Source organism: Danio rerio, chromosome 20, assembly GCF_049306965.1.
Source record: "Danio rerio strain Tuebingen ecotype United States chromosome 20, GRCz12tu, whole genome shotgun sequence".
NCBI classification, from domain to species: Eukaryota; Metazoa; Chordata; class Actinopteri; order Cypriniformes; family Danionidae; genus Danio; species Danio rerio.
In genome coordinates this window covers 20,610,001-20,636,012 of record NC_133195.1, presented here as the reverse complement: position 1 = coordinate 20,636,012, position 26,012 = coordinate 20,610,001, and the positions used below count along the sequence as shown (strand labels likewise).

General features: G+C 35.9%; 1 protein-coding gene across 2 annotated transcripts in view; it reads right to left on the bottom strand.

Annotated features, from left to right (window-relative positions):
• Window positions 1–733: 733 nt before the first annotated feature.
• The window catches only part of aqp4 (aquaporin 4), a 26,832-nt gene continuing 1,553 nt past the window's right edge, over window positions 734–26,012 (bottom strand). For both annotated transcript variants that reach the window (NM_001358313.1, NM_001003749.4), the window contains 5 exon segments: window positions 734–2,825; window positions 3,068–4,456; window positions 14,721–14,801; window positions 18,601–18,765; window positions 22,115–22,535. In NM_001358313.1, coding sequence (NP_001345242.1) covers window positions 4,115–4,456; window positions 14,721–14,801; window positions 18,601–18,765; window positions 22,115–22,535 — 1,009 coding nt within the window. In that variant the 3' untranslated portion in view covers window positions 734–2,825; window positions 3,068–4,114.

Here is a 26,012-nt window from a genome sequence, read left to right as displayed (position 1 = left end):
TTTGATCTTAAAATGATTTAAAAAAAATAAAAACTGCTTTTATTCTAGCCAAAATAAAACAAATAAAGACTTTCTCCAGAAGAAAAAACATAAACAGATATACTGTGAAAATTTCCTTGCTCCGTCAAACATCATTTGAGAAATATTTAAAAAAAAATTAAAATAAAATAAAATAAAAGGGAGGCTAATAATTCTGACTTAAAAACTATATATATATATATATATATATATATATATATATATATATATATATATATATATATATATATATATATATATATATATATATATATTCTAAAGTATATGCATTTATAATATCTAAATATTGGAACATTTTTTATACAATAATCTAAATAATATACATTCATATATCTAAAATAATATACATTAATATGTCTAAATAATGGAAAATAATATACATGCATATGGACTAAATAAATCAAATAAATGCTTCTAAATACTTCAAAAGGAATCTAAAACATTATACTACTTTTCAGCTGTCAAATCCAGTTCCAAATACAGCTCTTTAGTTCCAATCCTGCTTCAACACACTTACCTGTAGGTTTTAAACAAAACAAAAGGACTCAATTAGTGTGATCCGGGGTATTGGAACTAAACTGCAGAGCTGTGGTTCTCCAGGAACTGGATTTGACAGCTGTGAACTAGCAGAACAGTACAACTAAAGCTGAAGGGAAAATGATGAAAAGTGTTTTATGTAACAAACAAAGTCATAAAACTCATGCATTTTAGGCTCAAATATACAACAAAAACCCTTCACAGTTTCAACTGTAAAGATTTCATTCATCAACACTCATAATGAAAAAAACAACATAGAAAATTCAAAACAATCCTCCTCCGTTCTATTTAAAAGGAGAAGTGAAGGCCAGAAGGGGTTAAATTGACAGCGAGTGCACTGAGAAGGAAAATGATCTGCATGACTATAGTGATGATCTAATCTCAAGCTCTGACTGCCAGCTAATAACCCGTACACCAAACAAAAGAGCTACATTTGCTTAGACGTGAGAATCCCATTTAGTTATTGATTCAGCAGCTGATGAGGTGCATCTGCTAAAGGATGTTCACTTCTCATATCCTGATGGGAGCTCTATGGCCTGAGACTGGCAGACAGAGAAGAGAGGAGCCTTTTAAACATACCCATGACTATTAAAGCAAGACGCTGAGGGCTAAAACATCTGCCATTTTGGATATTTGGGCCTTTTTTGTCTTTTCATAAAGTGTTTTTCCAATTTTTATTACATATTATTAATTAGCATTTTAATTGCAATACATACTGTATTTTTTAAGTCTCAAAATGAGTTTTTTTTTTTCTCCTGCACTGAGCCGTACATCTATATAAAGCACTATATACAAACATATCTGTATTCTGAAAGTTTTCACAGAGAGATTTATTTATGTATAACAAGCCTGATGATCAGTTTAAAAACTATATTATATCATATTTTAGTCTACATACAGATATTTTTAACTGTTTGCTTTTGGTTGTTTGTAGTAGGGATGTCCAGATCCGATCACATGATCAGAAATCGGGCCCAATCACACAGTTTCAGACTCGATCGGAATTAGATGTTACCTCCCGATTAGGACTCGAATATTTATGTATGCTCTCATTATTTTTAACACATCTATAGTTATGCGGTGGCACTTTGTTGCAGAGACGCTATTGGTTAAATGTCGGAAAATTAGAACACGAAATTAGCTTAAACGGAAAGCGCAGGTATGTCTGCTGTCTGGAGGTATTATAAAGTTGATGACAGCATTGCCATAGTGAACTGTGAGATATGTAATCTTGCCGGGTATTTTAAGTTGAGCTGCTACTTGTTTTTAAATTATAATTTTGTAAATTTACTGTTGCATTAAAGTCCGAAGGTGAAGAATCTATGTTATTTTTTTACTTGATTGTTCAAGCTACCATTCAGAAGTTCTCTGTTTGTTAACAGAGTTGTTGAATGTTAAAATAAGGTTAATTCAATAAAACATAAGGAACATCCTGGATCTGTTTCTTCGCACTTCTTTAATCTTTTGTTATGTATTATAGAAGTATCGGATCGGGTTTCGGTATCGGTAAATACTCAAAATCAAATCACTTGGGACATCCCTAGTTTGCAGTCTTTTCTATATGGATTGAAAATGAGATTCCCCAAATCCCAATGTGCTGATTTTTGTTCTGCAAGTTTATGCAAATTTGGTCAGATTTAATGAAAAAGGCTTATATGCATATTCAAACATAACATTTTAGAAAACTTGTAATACAAAAAAAAAATGTTTGCAAATTTTAATGTAATCAATCAACTTTTTACCATGGTGATAACTATTAGTTTGTTTGTTTTTTACCCACAGTGTCTTGCATTAGAGTCAGTAGCTGTGTTTCCATCCAAAGCTGTGAATTTGATTGTACTTTATGCGCAAAATTACAATTTTACATAAAATGTTTGCGAATAAAACACTGTTTCCATGCCATGTGTTCAAGAAAATAAAAATGGAAAATTTTTGGGAAACTATTGTAACATATAAACTACAACTATTTCTTTGATTTTTGATTTAATTCGTATGAATTTGTATGATCTTATTTGTACATTTTAGTACGATTTGTCATCTTCCAATGTGGGTTGGGTTCAGGGGTGGGATTTGGGGACACACCTCCTTTTAAATATTGTATGTTTTTTTGTATAATTATTTTATATAATGGCGAACAAGTGGCCACTTTTTTGTTTTACAAATTAGCCACTTTTCCGCCAATATGCAAAATAGTTATGTTTAGTCTTGGGATCAAGCTGGAGAAATTGCTTTATCTTCTTTTAATGAGTGGTGCTCGCTGCAGAGCCATTTGAGGAGAGTTGAGCTCCAGCGAGGGGGAGCTTAAGCTTGAGCTCCACCTTTTTTGCACTTCTTCTACGAGTGATGTCACTGGGGGTAGGGTTAGGGGTGGGGTTGGTGTACGCATTAAAACAGCTTACAGGAGGAGGAGCGACAGCTCATGCTCCCCCTCGCTGGAGCTCAGCTCTCCTCAAATGGCTCTGCAGCGAGCACCCTCTCTCTTTGAATGAGTTCGCAAGCACAGATAATATAAGAACTGAAAGTGTATTTGGTGTGCTGTCCAGAAAGAGAGTTCTGAGTTTGAAAAGACTCCCAATCCGCTCCTTTGTCAAGAAATGACGCCTTAGCATCGAATTTACTCCCAGAATGCTCCCCCCCCTCCCCTCACTTGAAAAGGGAAGTGGTCTCTTAAAAATGCAGAATTTGGGTGGCGGAGGGATGTTGGATCTAGAAATAAGGAAGCTACTGTAGAACTTTCAAATTATTTATAGCATTTTTTCTTGGAAATGATTGTATGATAGTGTGATTGCTTATGATAGGGAAACCCTGTTAATTATCTTAGTGTGCTACACTTGAGCTAGTTAAATAACTTTTCTGCATATTAAAAAATTGTGTCTATAAGAGCTGCAGAAGAAACACGCAATATGAAATTTGCTCATGTTATCTCACATTTTTTTATGCAGTGCTTGATATTTGTGAAACACTTATGTTAGAGTTCTAGGAGAAAACTCTACAAATTAAGTTGGGGATGGACTTCCACTCAAGTGTATGCACAATTAAGGTCACACTAGATTTTGGCGTATGGTGCTGCGAAAAGGGCTGGGATTAAACAAAATGATTAGACGAAAAATAAATGATTAGATAAATATGACTTTCTGTGTAGAGAGGTGATGTTTTGATCTTCTATTTGTCGTGATGTGATTGTGATTTCGCAGGTCAGTGTTCCCCAAGCTTGAACTTTGCAATGCAGTGACATGCGAAACTTGTCGCATAAGCTTGCCCTTCCAGTCATTCTCATGGATATGAATGAAAGCCTATGTGGCGTGTAAGATGAGATTGGTTCACTGTTTTATTGCATCTTTTAAGGCAAATCACATGACCTTTTTCAAGCACATCAAGGAAAAATGTGTTTTATTCGTAAAAACAAAAAGTATTTAATTTATTGAAAAAGTATCAAAAGATTTTTTTAATTTAAGCGCATCTTGGTATTTTCATTCAGTGTTTTTTTATTATTTCAAATTCTACAATGTGGATGGAAACAAAGCTATTGTGTGGCAGTCTAAATGAGCTCTGTCTCTTTGAGCTGATGGATGTATTGCATTGTGTTTTGTTGTTCCTCCTCAGTGCTTCTCACTAGTCATACGGATGACAGCACCTCTCCGGTGGACTCGCGCTCCTTCTTCTCCAAATCCAGCACTCTGAGTGCCGCCTGCTTGGCCATGAGCTGAGCCTGATCGCTGGGGTACGAGTCTGTGTCCACCACTCGATATGGCTCCATCTGGAAGGGGCTCTTGGAGAGGACGTCAGCATAGCGGCGCTTCAGGTCAGGGTCAGGACAGAAGAGGTATTCATATACAGCTGCAGCAAGGATTCCTCCTATTAAAGGGCCCACCCAGTACACCTGAGAGAGAGAGAGAGAGAAAGAGAGAGAGAGTTTTACATTTATTCATTCATCCATTTCTTTTCGCCTTGGTCTCTTTAATAATCTGAGGTCGCCACAGCAGAATGAACAACCAACTTATCCAGCACATGTTTTTTTAAGCAGGGGATGCCCTTCCAGCTGCAACCCATCACTGGGAAACACTCATATACTCTCAATCAAACACATACACTACGAACAATTTTAGCTTACCCAATTCATCTGCACCGCATGTCTTTGGACTTGTGGGGAAAACCAGAGCACCCAGAGGAAACCCACGCGAAAGCGAGGAGAACTTACCTCGCCGAGGCTCGAACCAGCGACCTTCTTGCTGTGAGGTGACAGCACTACCTACTGCACCACCCCGTCAAGAGAGTTTTTATTTCTCCAAAATTTTCAAGATTTAAGAATGGGAAATAAATGGAAAAAATAATGAAAAAAAAAAAAGTTTTTAGGAGTTATCAAGTTAATGTAATTGTTTGGACCAAAAATAAATGTAACAAATAATTACCTTTAAAATGATAATTTAACTTTTCATATATATATATATATATATATATATATATATATATATATATATATATATATATATATATATATATATATATATATTTATATTCTGCCAAAATGTATTTTTAGAATTATTAAAATATTTTAAATATTCAAAATATCTGTATTAAATTCATTTATTCATTTTCTTTTAGGCTTAGTCTCTTTATTAATCCGGGGTCTCCACAGCCAACTTATCCAGAACATGTTTTTATGCAGCGAATGCCCTTCCAGCTGCAACTGTATTAAATTCAATCAGTTGAAAATTTTATTTATGACTGAAATTGTTTAATAATTGACAAAAACATGCAAATAATGATTATTTAAGATTAACAACAAATATTTAAGACTTTGCACTAATTTATATATTTTCAAATGATTTTGAATCAGTGTGTAGCTAATTTAACTTTTCTTTAATACATTTTAAAGATATGAAATTAAATTAAAACAATTAAACAATACTTTAAATAATTGTAAGATTTAGAATTTCAAGAAATTTTTTTGAATTATATTTATGTTAACATAAGTATTAGCAAGAAATATTTGAAATTTATTTTAAACCATATTATGAGTATGAATGAGATGCAAGTTCAATAATATGCATAACATCGTCAAGCTTCATTGCTTCATTGATTTTTAGTTGTTACAAAGTTCAGAGAAGCATGGTCCAAATGGTGTTAACAAGCACAATTAAATTCGGTAGATGAAGAAATGTTCAGACAGATTGGTCATCAGTGTTACGTTTTAAAGTGTGCCAAAACAAAGTGTTGTTTCCATTTCTATGAAGCTAATAATATGCCAAAACAATTTAAATTTTAATTGTATTTAACTATGATCGTCTACTCTTCCCTGTTGATCACCCCTGGTTTAAAATACATCTAAAGAAAATTCAGCTTTGAAAAATTCAGTTGTCTTTTATTTCAGACATTCAATATTTAAGTTATGAAATTCAAATTAAGAAATTCAAATTCAAAAAACTTTTAACAGCATAAAAAATCAAATTTTTAAAATTACAATTGTTGATAATTAAAATAAACACAGTTCAAATTCAGATTGTTTTGGTGTATTATTAGTTCCATACATTTCCCCACAACGCGAGCACAGCTTGTGTGTGTGTGCAAAAGATAGCTTACAATGGTCTGCTTCCAGGGGTGAAATTTGGATTTGCCACTTGTCTTGTTTTAAAAAAAGATGCCATTCCAGTTCTTGTTGATTGTCATGTCTCTAAGGCCCTGTTTTTCACTGTCAGGTCTTGATGCACGATTCCGATTTGTTGCTTATATCTGATTGTTTTGCCTATCCGTTTACACGTTCTTTTAATTGTGACCTATTTGATTCATGTGTTTACACTTGCCATACAATTTACAACGTGTTGCATGCATAAAGGCCGCTTCTAGCATCTGCGCCACCCTAGCCATGATGAAAGAAATTGTCTTGCTTTTAGCTCTGAGAAATATGTGAAGTTCGCCCAACTATAAAATGCTTTTGAGACAGAGGAGGAGGGAAAGAGCCATCATCGCAGCATGCGCCTATGGTTTATATACAGTGTCCTTCACCATTCAGAGGAATTTGTGGGTACGAGAGACATCTTACACTCTCAGAAATAAAGGTATTTGTGAGCTGTCACTGGGGTGGTACCTTTTCAAAAGGTACAAACTTGTACCGAAAAGATCCATATCATCAATCAAGGGTACATATTAGTAACTAAAAAGTACAAAAGCGTTCCTCTTAAACTTTTTAGGTACTAATATATACTTTTGAGGTACCAATATGGACCCTTTAAGCACAAATGTGTACCTTTTGAAAAGCTACCATCCCAGTGACAGCTCACGTACCTTTATTTCTGAGAGTGTAGGTCTGGTGGGAGCAAATTGTGGCGACTGACCACTTTCCTCCTCCATGTTTCCTCTGTTGTTGTTGTTTACCACGTCGGCATCTCCACACACGTCTTCCTTCTACGTCATTAAACTGCGGAGTAGTACCACATTGTCGCAAGTTTAATGTTGTACAAAACGCAATGCCTCGATAAATTCAATCTGCCTGTTTACATGACAGTCGCATTGTCACATATCCGATTTATATTTAATTTATTTCCACATTTTAAGGAGGTCTGAAACCGATCTCTAAATATCTTAATGCATGCCTTTTTTTTGTGTTCACACAGTCAAAAAACAGATCCGATCTGTGTCACATATGAGCAAAAAATAGGAATTGGGTCACATTTAACTGGCAGTGTAAACAGGGCCTAAGAATTTGGTAAGTGATTAATGTTCTTTATGTTTATTCAGATGCCAAAGTTAGTATAATTGTCAACAGCACTCTTTTAGCTTTTGAAGATATACCTTTGTGAAAATGAATGAAGTTACCAAGTTTATAGTAATATCACTACAACAGTTCAGATAGCAAAGTTAGATAGCGTTCTCAGATCCGTTGTAAATGCTGCTCTCCGAATCACTGTGTATCTGTCTATGAATCTCCCCTTTTAATGCAAACCCTTCCCTTTTCACCACTCAACACTGACACCTAACCAAAGCTGGACTCTTTCACTTTCCTGACTTTTTTCAAACTAGAGATCGTAGTATGAATAAAAAATATAAAATAATAAAACAATTAGGGGTGAGGCAGTGGCGCAGTAGGTAGTGCTGTTGCCTCACAGCAAGAAGGTCGCTGGTTCGAACCTTGGCTCAGTTGGCGTTTCTGTGTGGAGATTGCATGTTCTCTCTGCCTTCGTGTGGGTTTCCTCCGGGTGCTCCGGTTTCCCCCAAAGTCCAAAGACATGCGGTACGGGTGAATTGGGTAGGCTAAATTGTCCGTAGTGTATGTGTGTTTGTGTGAATGTTTCACAGATGGGTTGCGACCCCGGATTAATAAAGGGACTAAGCCGACAAGAAAATGAATGAATGAATAAAACATTTATTTTAATATGTTTATCTAAGAAACACTGTGTACAATTTTACTGGTTTTAACTGGATACAATTTTAGAGGTTAGAAAAAAATGTTATGCTAAATAATTAAAAAAGGTATTTTTTAAAGAAATATAAATTCTACATTTGAGATAATTTAAAATAATATATTTTAAATATTTTAAATTAATTAAACAATTAAAACTGTCATTGAACTTATAAGTATTTCGAAAATTCTTACAGATGTTTAACCCACTGCTTTTTTTGCGAATATGAATGCATTCCTCAGTAAAAAGTATTTATTTACCTTCTCTCATTATATTGTCAGTGCAGTAAATAATCTGTGTTTTGCCTGAAATATGCATGTTATCAATGTGAGAAAGATATCGACTCTAAAACAGTGCCAAAATTAAATTACTAACTGCTGTGATGACAGAAATAGAAGCAGGCGCGACCGCAGCAAACACCAGATACATTTACAACCCTGAACAACACCACGTCCATGCTTAAAAAGCCTGCATCATAAACTGCATCTCACTTTATTCTTCTCATTATCTCCAAACTATTAAATATACAGTATAATGATGACCAGCGGCTCTCACTAGTGTAACAGAAGCTCTATGGCCTTCATGTGGCTCCAACATTTCTTTCATTCATAATCTCTCAGATACTATGTGTAGTGTGGTAAACACTGCATGAAAGAAATGTTTTGACCTTTCTAATGTTACAGCGTTGGAGAGGAGACCCTGAATCAAGCGTGTTGACAGCAGCAGTCACTTAGACGGCACATAACACTCATATGCAGAGCAGCCAGTCTCATGTACCGCCGTTATTTCCAATGCCACATCTGTCTGGCTTCTGACTGCTGTCAAATGCTTCAAATGGAATGACATTTCAAAACCAAAAGTTTTTAGGATTGATATTCAGTGCATCGGATTGCAGGATTGAGAGTGTCATACTATACAACGGTTCAGGAAAGGTTGTGACTGATGGGTCTGTATTCCACTGAGAATTTTGGCAAGTCTTTGTTTTACTCAAAACACAGATATAGAAATATACTGTATAGTGAAGATTAATATTAGAAAACAGACCTTTAATATGTTTAAAGATTCTATGACTTTAATTTCAGTACAGTATGTTAATGCACTCTCAACTGAATATTGAGGGGTGGGCTTTCTTTTGTTTGTCATTCACTCATAGCAAACTAATGGTAAGAGGAGCGTGGTTTAGAATATTGTGGCTGAAGCCGTCAAATTGACGTCAAGAGAAAAGACGCTACTCAAATGGTAAGACTTTGATTGAAGATTTTCAAAGTAAAAATATTTTTCAGCAGATTAACTTGCATGGATAAATTGTTAACTTAAAGAATAACAATGTGTGCTAGCGAATAAACATAGTACATTTTGATTTCACACAGACTCTAAGTTTGAAAGTCACTGCTTGGTCCTGTTTGACATAAACAAAATGTTTATTTTACTACTATGCGTTCTCTTAAACAGCAGTAAATGTGGGCCGGCCTTGAACTTGATTCTTATTTAATATGCCCACAGTGATTGAGTGATAGGGGAGGAGTCTCGCTAATCATAGCAACATTTTAGAGGGTGATATCATGTTGCCACCTTCAAATAAACACTTACTTTAAATTAAGTGAAACTTGGTAAGATTTTTTTAAACAAACTTCTAGTTCACACGATGGTTTTCTGTTTAAGTGTAAAATGGACCTTTTTACATTTGGCATCTTTTGAGCGTGTAAGTTTGCCAATTTCAATGGAAAAAACACATTTGTTTTCTAGGCATGCCAACTAAAAACATCTGAAATGCCATAAGCACACAGCAAGTCCAGCCTGATAATATTCGTAAGGATTTGTACGATTTTAGTCGAAAAAAATTGTACGATTATAATAAGGGAGCATGGCCTCCAACTCCACCCTTATACCCAACCGTCATTGGGTGATGAGAAAATTGTACTAAATTAAAAAAAAATGGATTGTATGAATTCATATGAATTAGCCACTAAAACAAAAAGTTACAAATTGCAGTGAGATTGCGTTGGTAAGTCACATGACAAGAACTGACCAATCAGCTTCACACTTTTGGTTTTACTAGAGCATGGATGAACAGCTTATAATTGCGGTTCAGGGATATCTTGAAACTTATGATTTGCCAAGCTTTTCTCCAATAAGGGGAAAAACGCATGCAGATACATACATTGAGTTGGAGCTTGAAATAACTGGTAAGCATAATTCAGTTTTTACGTTAATGTTTAGAAACGTCTAGACATTTTTTAAGAAAGGGATGCAAACAAATATTGCACCCCTTTTTCTATTCTCAATAAAAAAATCTTATTCTTATTATAAATAAATCTATACTCTACTAATAAGTCTACAGTAAGTGTTTTTAGGCAGTTGAAATCCATAACTGAATTTGATTCTGTGTCGGGCAGCACAGCTGAGGTGGCTTAGCAATGGCAGGAGTCAGGGAAGCGCAAGCTGTGGAGCGTGTTGAACTTGTTGAAGAAAGCACTTTCGATGCAATTTTAGACGTGATTAGTAAAAGGGGTCAAAGGAGAGTAATTGTTCAAATTAAAGGAATACTTCACCTAAAAAATAAATGTACCCTATAATTTATTCATCTTTAAGCCATTATCAGTGTATATTACTTTATTCTGTCAGACAAACACAGTCAGAGTAGTTTTAAATGTTATCCTGCTGCTTGAATGCTGTTGGTTAGTGACTTTTATTTTGAAACTTTCATAAGCGCAAAAATCAATGAAGACATAAGCTGCTAGATGGTAAAAGCATGTCTTATGAAGAGGATCAATGTGTTTTTGTAGCAGAAATATTTTGTATGACATATATGTCAGTCACGCAAAACATGCAGTTGGCTGCCGCCAGAAGTCAGTGATTGGAGATTAAAAATGTTAAATGTAAAATATTTATGCATTCAAAACACATTGATCCACTTCATAAGACATGCGTTTACCCCCTGGCAGTGTATGTGTTAGTTTGGAGAAGCCAGGATAAAATAAAAGATTAAAAACTACTCTGATTCTGTTTGACAAAAAAAAAAAAAAAAAAAAAAAAGACAAGCTGCGTCCCAAATGGCACACTATACACTATGCACTCATGCACTATGTACTTATGCACTTACACACTCAACAGGATAGTATATGTAGGTAGTGGCGTCTCAAATGGCACACTAATGTTTTTTCACTAAGCGGAAATTCAAACCGTTTCCCTGATGACGTTTGACGGTTGCCAAATCAGTGAAATAAACGACCGAATAATCAAATAATACCTGACGTGAGAATTGCCACATTCACCATCGGGAGGCGCTATAATCACTCTCGTAGGAGAATTTTGCTTTCACCATCCAAAATAAATAAAGTTATTCAACATGTGCGTCCGATCGCTCCGCCCCTTCCACTACGTAAGCAAACCTGCGGTCGTTGAGTGCGTGAAGTGTCCATCATTCCACACTTCATTTTAGCGGCTGAATAAGTGCATCATCCGGGTAATTAAAGTGCACTTATTATTTTTAGAGTTTTCAGTGTGAACACACTACTTACACATTTTGTACTACAAAATGGCATAGAATAGTGCATAAGTTTGTGATTTGGGACGCAGCTATATACATTAGAGCAGGGGTGTCTAAACTCGGTCCTGAAGGGCCAGTGTCCCGGAGAGTTTTGCTCCAACTCTAATCAAACACACCTGAACCATCTAATCAATCTCTTACTAGATAGACTAGAAACTTACTGGCAGGTGTGTTGAAGCAAATTGGAGCTAAACTCAGCAGGACACCGGCCCTCCAGGATTGAGCTTGGACACCCCTGCATTAGATGGCAAGTAAATTATGGGGTAACTTTCATGTAGGGTGAACTATTCCTTTAAATGTTATTGGATGAGTTTGTGATTTTGCTCATATGTAAAGCAAGAGTTGTTTGTTTATAATGTTCTGCTGCTTTTTATAAGGCTTTTTGGTATGTCTAAGTGTTTGGAGTTACCACCGTGTTGAATTAGATCCTGTGGTTTGGCTGACAATTGGCCTAAACATTTTAGGATGATGTATAGTTTTATTTAAGAGGCGTTGACTGTAGTCTTCTTCAACACAATAATAGCCTCTTTGCTTATTACATTAGTACATGTAAATGTACTAACTCGGGCTATCTTTAACTAGTATATAGCAATGACAGATATGAAGATATAACTTAACTAGTTTAATGCAATTTAATTGAGCTTTATCAACTGAAACAGAGATTGAAATTTTGTCATTATAATTGTATTTAATATTTTGTTTCTTTTTTGTTTTCAACAGAAAAAAAGAAACTCACAAAGGTTTAAAATCACATGGATGAAAGTAAATGATGAGGTAAATAAAAAATTTGTAAGAACTATTGCTTTAACTTACTGCCCTTTAGTGAAGGTTGTAAAATTCCAATATTGCTACAGAATATTTAAATAAAGATTTTTAAATGCAGGCCAAGTGTCACTAATTAAACCAGTATGAGTTCAGCTAATTGCCAACCTCATATGTGTGTTTCTCATAATCAATTAGTGAAAATGCATAAAAACAGCCTTTTTTATAAATAGAGGTGAAGTATCATGGCTGACAGCAATGATACCAAGAACCAAACTGGGTACAAGAACAGCTGTTACTTCTTGCCCAACCGGTTCCGGAAAACATGGAAAAAATCAAAGAAAAGTTTGGAGATTCCACCTAACTAATTAATGCAGGGGTCACCAAACTTGTTCCTGGAGGGCCGGTGTTCTGCAGATTTTCGCTCCAACCCTAATCAAACACACCTGAACAAGCTAATCAAGCTCTTACTAGATACACTTGAAACACCCAGGCAGGTGTGTTGAGGCAAGTTCCAAATCTCTGATTTATAAAATATTGCATCTTAAAAATGCCACTCACTCTTTTACTCTTTCACTCTTTGCCGGTGATCCGCAAGACAAATTGAACAAGAGGACAGAATAATGTTGAGGAAATTAATGGGAAGTCAGTTCATCACTGCAGCAGGAATTTATCATCACTTCAGCTCTGAACAGGGCAAAGGTCTTGACATATTCTTGGCATATTCTAAGAGCATGGTTTATATCTCACAGCACAGTGCACTTAGGAAATGTCTGAATCCACTTTTGCTATTATAAGGATGCAAAAAAATGTTTGGCACTGTTGAAGTCTCTTAATGAATTAACAGTGTTTTTGGTGTAATATGCATTACAGTTTAATGATTAAACCAATTAAAAATTTCAATTTTTCAAATGTTTTATTCCCTTTAAGAGTGAGTTGCAGTCACACCATTGCGTGCTCGCTGTTTACATGGTGGACATTGTAAGCAGAAAAACTGAATGCTTCCCTAGCAATGAAACAGATATTGCTTGTACATGGGTTTAAAGCAAAAGCAGATCATCTACGGATTTCACCAAAGCCTCCTGAGAAGGCAGATTTTATATTTATCCAGACAATAATAATATTTTACATTTTAATCCTTAAAATTGTCAGATTTTAAGATATTTACAAGTGACTTTACATCCCTGTGTGTGTGTAATAAGCACATTCTATGCACAATTTGGACCCATATATCACTAAACTTAAATGAAAAATTCAAACTTGCAACATTGACCTAAGACCAGCTTTTTGTCGGTCAATAGAGCAGCCTATTTCAGTTCGCACCAACAACGAACCTTAACGCATCTCTATTTCAGATTAGCACGTCAATGGGCATACAACTGAGCCCAAATAAAGCTGCTATTTAAACAACGTAGCCCAGTATGTGAAAATGATACCTGTGCTGGGCTCAAACTAATAAAAAACACATGCATTGTGTTTGGCATCACATTGCACTGGGTGTATGATGTCTTGACATTTAAGAAACATTGGACTGAAGTCATTCAGTGACCAAACCGTCACACCTTGTAAAAAATCTTAACTTACAGTATCAGTGTTTTCAATCAAATACCAATTTTTGTTTTGAGTTCCGGATATTTGACAACTCAAAACAAAACATTTGCCATTTGTAAAATACCCACTGATGTGTGCCCGCCGCAACAGTCATTTTACACATAATCTAATGATGTGTGTTTATTCAAAACAGATACATTGTTTAGGTTACGTCGTCATGGAAATAGAAACGTCTAGAGCAAAAAAGATTTATAGAACAGGTTTCAACCCAGAAGTACAAATTTAGACAAAGAAATTCACTGCAGTACATGCTAATACTTTTACCACTTGGTCTGTGATTTGCATGAGAATCCAACTCTATAACCTTAGAAATAACTGAATGCATAAGCTTATTTGGGTCTGGTGTGTTTGTCACACTTTCAAAAGAACAAACCCAAAGTGTGTGCAAAACTCAGTAAAGGGGAAGGTGAAGTGCAGATTTTTAGGAATATACAGTACCAAATTTGATCCCATTGGGAGTCAGGACACTAAAAATAGAGCTGTAACGCAGGACTGTCCTAGCAAAATGGATGACTAGTCACCCTACACTGATATATAGAATATTAATCACAGCATTGAGCTTCATGCCAAAGGCCTGTTGTCGGTCAGAGATAAACATCATCTTGATCCAAATATAGTTCAGTCACCTTTGCAAGAATAAAACAAAGCCAAAATGTTCGTCTTAAAAAAGTGCTGGCATCGAATCTGATTCTTGTCAAGTTCACTTTTAATCAATCACAGTTGCAAAGGCCTTGCTGACCTTTACGCACATGAATATCCATGAAGCAACTAGAAAGAACTCTGTAATGTTTATTTACAAGCAGAAGATATTGTGAAAATCTTACCCAATGGTCCTGCCATTTTACCATGATGACCGCGGGACCAAAAGAGCGAGCTGGATTCATACTGGCCCCAGTGTACGGGATCTGAAATGCACAAACAAACTTTGATTGAAAACAAAATTAAATATGTGCCAAAACAAATAGATATAACTCATTGCAGTTCCATGTTAATTTTGCCACAAAAATATTTTTATTTTATTTAGCACAAATTATGATTATAGGATCAGATTATTTATTATTTATTATCATCCAGGGGCAGCACGGTGGCACAGTGGGTAGGGCTCTCGCCTCACTGCAAGAAGATCACTGGTTCGAGCCTCGGCTGGGTCAGTTGGCATTTTCTCTTCCGAGTTTGATTGTCCATAGTGTATGTGTGTGAATGGAAGTGTATGGCGTTTCCCAGGTTGCAGCTGGAAGGGCATCCACTGCGTTAAACATATGCTGGATAAGTTGTCGGTTCATTCTGCTGTGGCAACCCCAGATTAATAAAGGGACTAAGCCAAAAAGAAAATGAATAAATGAATGTATTATCATCCAGTTCCTGGGTTGCGCAATACAATTTTATGACCTTAGAACACTTTTATGCGAGTGCATGATTAGTAAATTAATACATTTTGATATTTTTATCACAAACCAGCTCCTTATGAATGTCTTTTTTGACAAAGTAATCAGACGCGGATGTCAAGTGTTTATTATTGCTGCACTTTACATTTTTTTGTTGTTCTTTCAACTTTAAAATAAGCGTTCGTGCTGCCTTAAAATTTTAATTATACTTTACTTAAACGATGAAGTTGTCTTGACTCAAGTTAAAGTTGACATGACTTGACAATATAAGTGTAATGGACGTGGTCCAAGCTTAGTTACCTTAAATATATAAGTCACAGTAATTAAGAATGGTGTTGATAGAACTTTATAATTAAAGTGCAATGGACATGGTTTAAGTTTAGTGAACTTAAATACAAAAATAGACTCTCTCATGCATACACACTACAGCCAACAGCTAGCTCTCTGCAACTCTTACATGGTCGCCCACTGAAGCTAAGCAGGGCTGCGTCTGGTAAGTACCCGGATGGGAGACCACATTGGGAAATTTAGGTTGCTGCCGGAAGTGGTGTTAGTGAGGTCAGCAGGTGGCGCCCAATTTGCGGTCTGTGCGTGTCCCAATGCCACAGTATAGTGATGAGGACTCTATACTGCTCAGTGAGCGCCGTCTTTTGGATGAGACGTTGACTCTCTGTGGTCTTTAAAAATCCCAGGATTTCCTTCGAAAAATGAGTAGTGGTTTTACCCCGGCAAATTTGCCCACTCGCCACTGTCCATCATGGCCTTCTTACCATCCCTATATCATGATTGGCTTCATCACTCTGTCCCCTCTCCACCATTCACCTGGTGTGTGGTGTGCGGTCTGGTGCAAAATGGCTGTCGTTGCGTCATCTAGGTGGATGCTGAACACTGGTGGTGGATGAGATTCCCCCTATGTGTAAAGCCTTTAAGTGGTCACAAAATCGCCATATAAATGTAAGGAATTATTATTATTATTATTATTATTACTACACTGTAAAAATAAATTGTAGAGAAAACATAAAAAAACAAGCAACTTGATGAAGTAAGAACTTTGAGTTGTCTCAACAACTGTTTTTTAGTTCTTCTCAGTAACAATATTTTATTCAGCTAACATAATTTTGTTTATTCTTGCAATGTTGATTATTGCATTTTACTAATAAAGATATTCTTATCACATCAACTGAAGCGACATTTAATGCTATTGAGTCAATTCATTTTTTCTGTTTAGAGGGTGATTTTTTTCAAATTTGCAAAATAAGTAATTAGTACTAATTAACATATCATGCTGTTTTTCATAAATTTACTTACAAATGACAAACACAAACTTACTACTTCATTCATTCATTTTCCTTCAGCTTAGTCCCTTTTTTCATCAGGGGTCGCCACGGTGGAATGGACCGCCAACTTATCCAGCATATGTTTTACAGAGTGGATACCCTTCCAGCTGCAACCCAGTACTGGGAAACACCCATTCACATTCAGACACCTGTACCGCATGTCTTTGGACTGTGGGGGAACCCGGAGCACCCGAAGGAAACCCACAGGAATGCCAACTGACCAAGCCGAGGCTTGAACCAGAAGCCTTCTTGTAGTGAGGCGACTGTGCTACCCACTGCTCCACAGTGTCACCCCTCCTACAAGCAACAAATAATCAAGCTTTGTTTTCGATCGTTGTGTCACACATGTGCAAATTATTTAAATATCAACATTCCTGTTCAACACAAAAATGTTTGTCCAGAAAACTTTGTTAAACATGTAGACATAACATTTTAGCGATATTCTTAGTGTATATATGACAGAAAAAGTACAGCGTGCTGAACAAATAGTGATTTATTTTTAGTGTACGCCCATTTTTATATATTCAAATCAATACACAGCATGTCTTTTGGGCAAACAGGAGCACCCGGGGAAAACCCACATAACCACAGAAAGAACATGCAAACATCACACAGAAATGCCAAATGACTCAAACCAGTGACTTTTTTTTGCAGTAAACCTACAGTGCCAACCACTGAGCCACCACAACTTACTTTAAATGAATCAGGAAGACTAATGGTTTCACTAATGAACCATGGTGCATTTAATACTAAAAATCAAGTCTGCAAATAAATTTTTTACCAAAGCAGGAATCTGAGAAGAACCTCAGACAAACACACCACAACATTACATTGTATATATGACAGTCATTATTGCCAGATACACTTGAATTATCCAAAACCCTCCCCAACGCACAAAAAAGGCCCAAAAACTAAAAACAAGTAGGTAAGCATGCTTGGTTTTTGTTAAATATTCATAAAAAGTATTTATTTTCAGTTGCACATATTTGTACTATTTAAATTCAGATGCTTGAAAAAGTTAAGCTAACTAAAAGCTTTAGTTCAGCTGACTCTTTTTTTGAAAGAGTTGGCACAAACGTTTTTACAGTGTGTTGTTACAGGAAGAGAACATACTAAATAAAGTCACAGGAACTACAAGAATGTTGAATAAAAAAATTCATTAAAAAATGTGGAATTTTCCTCAAGAAATTTCTGAGAAAACAGATGCTAAAACTGATGGTTAGTTTATTATATTATTAAAGCATTTTTAGTTTAGGCAGCACGATGGTTAAGCAGTTAAGACGATTGCCTCACAGAATGATGGTTGCTGGTTTGAGTCCCGGCTTGAATAGAGGGTTGTGCCAACTAGGGCTGTGCAATTTATCAAAAAATCAATCTTGATTTCAATTTTGGCCTCAAACTATTTTGAAAAAAGGCGAAAAAGCTAACTCAGAAGGTTTGGAACTACCTGAGGGAGAGTAAATGGTGAGTGAATTTTCATTTAGGGTGAACTATCCCTTTAAAAAGAAAAGCAAACACTGAAACATCAAAAAACATATGATGAGTGAGCCCAATGACAGTGGTTTATCTCTTTAAATCACAAATCCCCTCTAAAGGCTCTTAAATGGTGTTTGTATCTGTGCCAGGCCTAAATACACGAGTGCATGTAGAGGCCATCCTGGTCTCATGCCAACATCCTTAGCAACACAAATGAGCTTCCATAAACACCTCATCTGCAGTTTCTGCTGGGACTATTGGCATGGAAATAACACCATCACTTGGGATTGTAGTTAAGCTACAAACCCTCCAAAGGGAAACTAAGCAGATACACCTCAAGAGACTAATATTTGTAGGATCAAGATCTTCAAGCTTGTCCTAAAAATGGACTTGATATTGTAGGATGTTAATTACTGCCTTTCATCTTATTTAAAATTTTATACAAAACAAGCATTTTTTTTCCGATTAATATCATTTTATAATGATGCAAATGAGGACATACTCACCGCAAAGAGATGGCCGATGCACACAGACAGACCAATAGCCAGTGCTGCCGAACCTTTGAGATCATTACGCTTGGGGTCACAGGTAGCAAAGACAGTGAAAACAAGCTCGAAAGTGATTATGAGCTCTATCACAATAGCATGACCAGCGGAGATCTCTTCATTAACCTGCAGGGGGAGACAGCGAGTTATTTAAATTCCAGTAACTTCAATGACACCAGCGTTCTTTAATCACTTTCCAACAGCATTTGACTATTTTTATATTTTAGTGTTCTTACTAATGTGAAATGCTTGATTCTTGCTTAGTTACTGAATGCTGTACTAATGGTTGATGTGTTTTTAGTGCCTTCACATGTTGTCGAAATAATTGTAAATACCTGAGTTTCTGAGCTGGACGGGCTATGAACATTTGCAGAAACTGCTGTGACTGCTATTCTGTATTATTGTATTTGCTTCATCCCCTCGTCTTGTCGTTAAATTAATGCAATTTTATATATTCATATATCATTATCAGCACATTTTATGTTTCACAAAAGAAGATTAGCACAAATATAGTTAATTTTTTTCTGACAGGTAACAAAAAAAGCACTTGAATTTAAAAAGCATCACAACTTTATATGTGGAAAATGTCTGATAACATTTAAAGGCTGCATTAATCAAGTGCAAAAACAAAATGTGTCAAAAGAATCATAAAATTTAAATTAAAATTCAGCCATCACTTGTTCAGGTGAGCCTATATATATATTTTTTTCTTCTGTTGAACAAATTTTATTACTATAACCCTATGATGTATGTCAATGGGGTTTAAAAAAAAAAAAAAAGCAAAAGCAAAAAAGACTCAGGACTTCTTTTAACAGGGATCATGAAGAAAGATATCAAAATTCTCCTAACCCCAGATTTGTTTACAAAGAAGGCACACATTTTTTTTCATTGTTTTAATAAAATATTAAATTATATAAATGGTATACTTATAATACATCAATATATTTAATATTTTTTTTAATTAGATTTTTAAAATTAATTTAAGAAGATTAGAATTGCTGAACAGAACAGTAATGTCACACCATATACAGTAATAGTTTTTAATACTTTGTAACTACTCATTTGTGTATTAGATTATTTGATTTGTATATTATTGAGTAGCATGCATTTTTTACATAAACAACAGCAGCGTTCATCATGTTCATGACAGCTTTTAGGCTGTCAAACATAAATTCAAAAGCTTACAGCGACAGACACACAGTTGTTCTTTACAACTTTCAATTTTTATAAAATATGCAAACTATTAGCCAATCAAAGCGGTGGACACTTAATTACATTATTCACTTCTGATTCTACACTCTAAAAATATCCGTTTATTAACAGTTTCCATATTTTATGATTTCACAGTTTTTTTGTTTATTTATAGTTGTGAATTGCATTATGGCACCTTGATTTCTGCTCTGTCTATAATTTTGATGTTGAAAATCTACAGTTTAACTTATATTGACATTTTAGTAGTTTCAAACAATATATAAGCAATAATATATTTATAAAATTAAGTCTTTGAAAAATAATAGAAAAGTACTGGCAGGTTATTACCAGTATTTCTTATACCAACCCAGAAAATATATTACTTTAATTAAAACATACCTTTTCACTTTTTGACAAAAGTTGTTAAAGGAAAAATCAAGGAGCCATAATGCAATTCAAAAACATAAATGAATCCAAACAAAACAAGTAACAAAATACTGTTCATTTACAAATATTTTAAAACAGTGTACAAATATCCACATCTATCCAAACAGTGTGTTCTGATTAATGAGTTCCAACTAAACAGAACAGTCTGTTTCTGATTTTTTTCTGTAAATATCTTGTTAATAGTGTAAGTGGACCACAGAACAAGTTCACAATGCCCTTGAAAATTGTTTTTCTTAGAATTTCTTTAGTGTTAAAAAGTAGAAAAAAGGGCCTGCTTTAGATCTTCTGTTGAACTTTACAGCTGTGAACTAGCAGTCATTTGAGACTTTTTGTCTAAAATGTTCTTTTTTTTCATCTAATAACTGTGATGAACTTTGTAAACAAATTTTACTAATCATAACCCTAACCTAACAGAAATGCTGTGCCAAAATAACTAATTATTAACATTAACAGTGTTCGGGTAACGCATTACAAGTAACACAAGTTAAATATTACTTTTCGAGTAACGAGTAAAGTAACACGTTACTTTAAAAAATGTGTTACTTTTAGTTTGATTAATTAGATTTCAAAAATAAATTGCTAAATTTAAAATGAAAGTATTCACAATGAATCACGTTGCCAATGAAAGAGTGTGTTTATTATTTGGAACGCATCGATGAAAAGAAAAGGGGATTACAGTATCAATGGACAGTGAGTTTACTTAAGACAAATAGTACAAAGGTAGCAAACACATTGCTTTAAACTTTTAATAATCTGTAAATAAGTGTTTCCTCTAGGATTTTTTTCCAGCTGTGGCGGCAGGCCTTTTTTTTACACAGATCTACCAACTACCTGTGGTGTTATTTCAATAACAAATGTCTTGAGCGCAGCATTACAAGTCGAGGTCGCATTTATATAATAGCCTATGAGCATGCAAATCTGTTTGTGCGCCAATTTCCTCTGCTCGTGCACAAAACTTCTTGCAAGCCCTCTTTAATATACGCTGCTCAAGCGCAGATCTTCTTGTGCGCTCTCAAATATACGCTGCTGAAGTGCGATTTAGTGCGTTTATGTAACAAGTATGTCTCCAACATTTATTAGATTTGCTAGGATTATTTATGAATGTCTCCAATAGACCTACAAAGCGGTATTAATGCGTCATGAAGTAAAGTGAAACGGCTATACATCGTGTTTGCTGGCCTCATGCATCATGCACTTGTCAGTCAATCAGTCAGTCAGTCAGCATGTCACCTTAAAGCATTAAACAAATAACGCACAGCACTAATACGGTTACAGAAAAGTTTGCGCTGTTATATTTCACTTAACTTTTAATACGTTTTGGTGCAATTTTAACCCGCTATTAAAAAAAACAAACACACACGACTGAATGTTTTGAATGAAAAGCTGTAATGTAGCCATGGTGGGACCCTGCCATGGAACAATAAATGTAGCGGAAACCATGCAAGGCATGTATAGCTCTGGGGTAAGGACGTTCTCATATAACATTATCCTGAAATATAATTAGTTTATGATGTGTTTTTTTTAAAGGTAAATGTAGGTGTAGGTTATATAGTGTGCTGTTAATAGAAGAGCTCCTCTATTTAAAACACAAAGACAAGTTCTAAAAGAGATCAAGCCTCAGCCAGGTAATGAAAAGTAACGCAAATTCAACACAAAGGTTAAGGTAAAGCAACTAGTTACTTTTTTGGGGGGAAGTAACACAACATTGTAATGCATTACTTTCTAAAGTAACTTTCCCCAACACTGGTCTCTAGTAGAAAATGCCTCATGGCAGGCCATCAAAATAAAGAGTAACCATTTTTAGCAGAATTTTCTCATTGTATTTATCAATACTCACAGACGTCACTCCCATTCCTCCTCTCACTGACGCCGGTGTCACTCCATACAAGATGGCTGCTCCCACTACTGCCCCCAAACACTGTGCCAACAAATAAAACACACCCTTCGCCAGACTCAGCTTCCGTGTAGCAACCATTGCCACAGTAACGGCCGGGTTGATGTGGGCGCCGCTGATGTGCCCGAAACACTGGACGAGGGTTGCGATGGACAAGCCAAAGCAAAGGGAGATGAGGACAAGGTCGGCGGGTGGAGGGTTCTCCTGTTTTGCTCCCCAGTTGATGGTGGATCCAAGACTGAGCAGCACGAATATTATCATGGCCAAAAACTCTCCGGAAACCGCCCGCCAGAATTCCTGAGTCCACACACCTTTAAAGGCTGCCATGATACTGTTATTGCATGAGCAAGACGACACGCACCTCCTTAAAAGGACAAAAATAGAGGAAATATATTTATAAGACTACGAGTCTATGAGAAAAAACATATACACAAACACACTTAATTTACTTAGGAATAGTGTAAGATTCATTCATTCATTAATTTTCTTTTCGGCATAGTCCCTTTATTAATCTGGGGTTGCCACAGCGGAATGAACCACCAACTTATCCAGCATATGTTTCTTGCAGCGGATGCCCATCCAGCCACAACCCATCTCTGGGAAACTTTCACACCCATTCACACTCATACACTATGGACAATTTAGCCTACCCAGTTCACCTGTACTGCATGTCTTTGGACTGTGGGAGAAACAGGAGCAACTGTAGCAAACCCACTAGTGTAGGATTATAAGACTTAAACCATTAAGACTTTCTGGCAGGACATTAAACAAGTTGTACAAAATACCTTTGAAGATGATATGGATTGCTCTTTTTCAACAATTTACTTGGTTAACTTAGCAGACAACATGACAGTGAAGGACAAGTACTTATAACAAAAGAACGACAAGTACAAGATATATTGAAAAAAATATTTAAAGAGGATTGCTTGGATTTGCAATCAATCAATTGTTTGCAACAACTTTGCACACATAATTTTTTTCCAGTGTACTTCTAGCATCGAGCAAGAAAACTATAACTAGCAAGTGCCTACTATTTGATCCTCCAAAGAGTCTGAATGGTTGGATGTTATTTACAAATGACCAAAATATGGAGATAACTTTTAACAAAAATTACGAATGAACAAATACTTGCAATATTGGGAGAATTCTGTTTATTCCTTAATATTGTTTAAACTGACCACTATATGCATATGTCAGCATGACTTGTAAGGACGTCCGTGACAGACATAACTGTTCATCTAAATTTTCAAACTATTTTATTTTCTTCTTTAAAAATAAATAAATAATAAAACACTTTATTTTGATAGTCCATTTGAATATTAGTAGACTGTCAGCTTAATATCTGTTGATACTGCTCCTTCAACAGAAATTTAACTCACTATAAAAAACTTTGCAAGTACGTCAACTTACACTAACCCTAACCTTAACCCCAACCTAACAGTCTACTTATAATCTGATGCGAATTAAGGCTGATTTATACTTCTTCGTCAAACGCCGGCGTATGCTACGGCGCTCCGGATGGAAAGTTTTGTTTTTTGTTTACCTCATAGTTAAAGTTGTTGCACGTCCGCCGGTTCCTGCCTCAAAATGAGCGAGTTTGAGCCACTTGTACAACCAGGAAGTGTTCAGGAAAAGCAAAACAACAGCGAAGAAACTCGACACAGAGGAACATTTACACCTCACTGCCAACTAGCGTTTCGGAAGTGTTAATGCAGACCAACAGAGACAGCACGCAGAAGTATAAATGCACAGCTACGCGCGTTGCATGCGCCGTGGGTTACACCGGTCACTTGACGCGGAAGTATAAACCAGGCTTTAGTTGACATGTAGATGCAATGTAACTTAAAGCGCACAGAGTTTACCACTTTTTAAAGATTTATTATTAATATTATGGTTCTTCTAAAGTGTGCCAGTTTAGGTTCAGTTCAAAGCGCAATTCAGATGTTTTTATTATATTGTGTTAAAAAGTGTCATTTTGGGGGCATGTACACAGGTCGTTGTGTTAGGGGTGTTTTGCTTCACATGAAAATTACTTTTGACTTCGCGCCCAACTTAATGAGAGGGCGGAGCCAAGAGCTCCCGCGTTTTGTGTATGGCAACAGACAGGCAGACAGAGAGAAGCTACATAAGTGAGAGAACCAGCATTCAGCCGTAAATGTACGACTTGGACACAGACCAAGCAGAGACTACTGTTAAGGCATCAATATTCCTGATGTGGCAGAATGTGTCAGAGTGGTAGTTACAAAATCATTTGTGTCTTTGTATAGTTTTACAGCCTGTGTGCTAGTTTAAAGTTCCGAGCTTGTACACCGAGACTAATAACCACACACACTGAATTAACTTTGACTGAGGCTAAAACTAAAGGGCGTCACACAACGGATGCGCCGCTCAGAGCCGCGATACGGCACACCAAAAGTGCACATTTGCATGTTATTCAAAATGAAACTATTCAGATGGGGCTCTGTGGTGCGGCAGAAATATGAACAGTGGCCTGACTCGTGGCTGGGTGCTGCGGACAGCCGCTGACTTGTGCCGCCGGTCTGTGTACCCTGATAGAAACCTATGTTTAGAATTCTAAAATGCATGGCGCTGCGTTGTCACCGAGCAGCCATTCTGGTGTGCGACCTGCTTAAGGCAAGTTTGTTATTTCCAATGGAGGGATGCGCACTTGAGGCAATGCGCTTGCACTTTCCAGCCGCAGCTAGCTAAGATGACAGGGAGCTTCTGAGACCGCCGGAAATACAAACGGCTTAAGTTTAAGGAAAAAGCAATAAAAAGTACACGTTTGAAAACCTACCTAAAGTTACAAACAATGGCGGCGATGAGAGCGATCATGGATCTGTTGATCTTGTGTTGAGCCCAATGAGACTTACATCCAAAAATAGAGCAAGGGTGTTTCGTTGGTGATATCGCTTTGACTCACACACTGAAAATGGCGGATATGAAACAACAAACTGAGGATATGGTTATGCGTGCCTGTCAATCAATAATGGTGGGTGGGGGGACCACACTCCTACGTCAAGTTGTGGTCGATCTCAAAACCGATCCAATTGGTCTACCGTGTTTGTGTTGAAAAAAGAAAATAGGACCGGGTGTGTTTATATCACCCCAATATGACGGTCTATACACTATACCTACACATATGTTTGTCCAAACAGCTTGAAAATTTTATTTTTCACCATAGGTGCCCTTTAAATACAACAAACGGACCATCAAAATAAAGTGTGACCAGTAAATTAAAGGAAAAGAGAACATTACAAAAGCAATACATACTTTTTTCAGCCTTTTAAATTATTCAGAACTCTAAACTACTCTTTTTAAGATTAAGTTTGTGGATGTTTGGACACCTTTAATTGTTATAATGTGGATAAAACATGATCTATTTAAGTGAATGAGAATATACAGTACCATTTTTACCCATCTTATGATTGATAACAAAAAACTGTTATAGTAGTTTATCTCTATCCTCATGGTTTAAAGTGTCTCATCATGCGGTTAATCAGTGTGCTCCTTCCAAGTGGAAATTCAGTAATTAGAGAGGCTTCAGCTTCCTTTCAAAGAATCCATAGAGCACATGCTTGGAAAATTTCCAGAAAGAGTCATAAACAAACTGGATCTATTATTAACCTAACAAAATGGTTCAATATACACTATATAGCAAAATAATGCATGCATTATACACGGACATCATTACCAAGATTACAGGGAATGCTAAGAAAAACATAAAAAGGAAAGAAAATAATTTGTGAAACATTATTACATATTAAAAGTTACAAAAATGGTGGCATCTTTAAAAAAAAAACAGATCTAATCTAATCATGTTTTATCCACATCATAATAA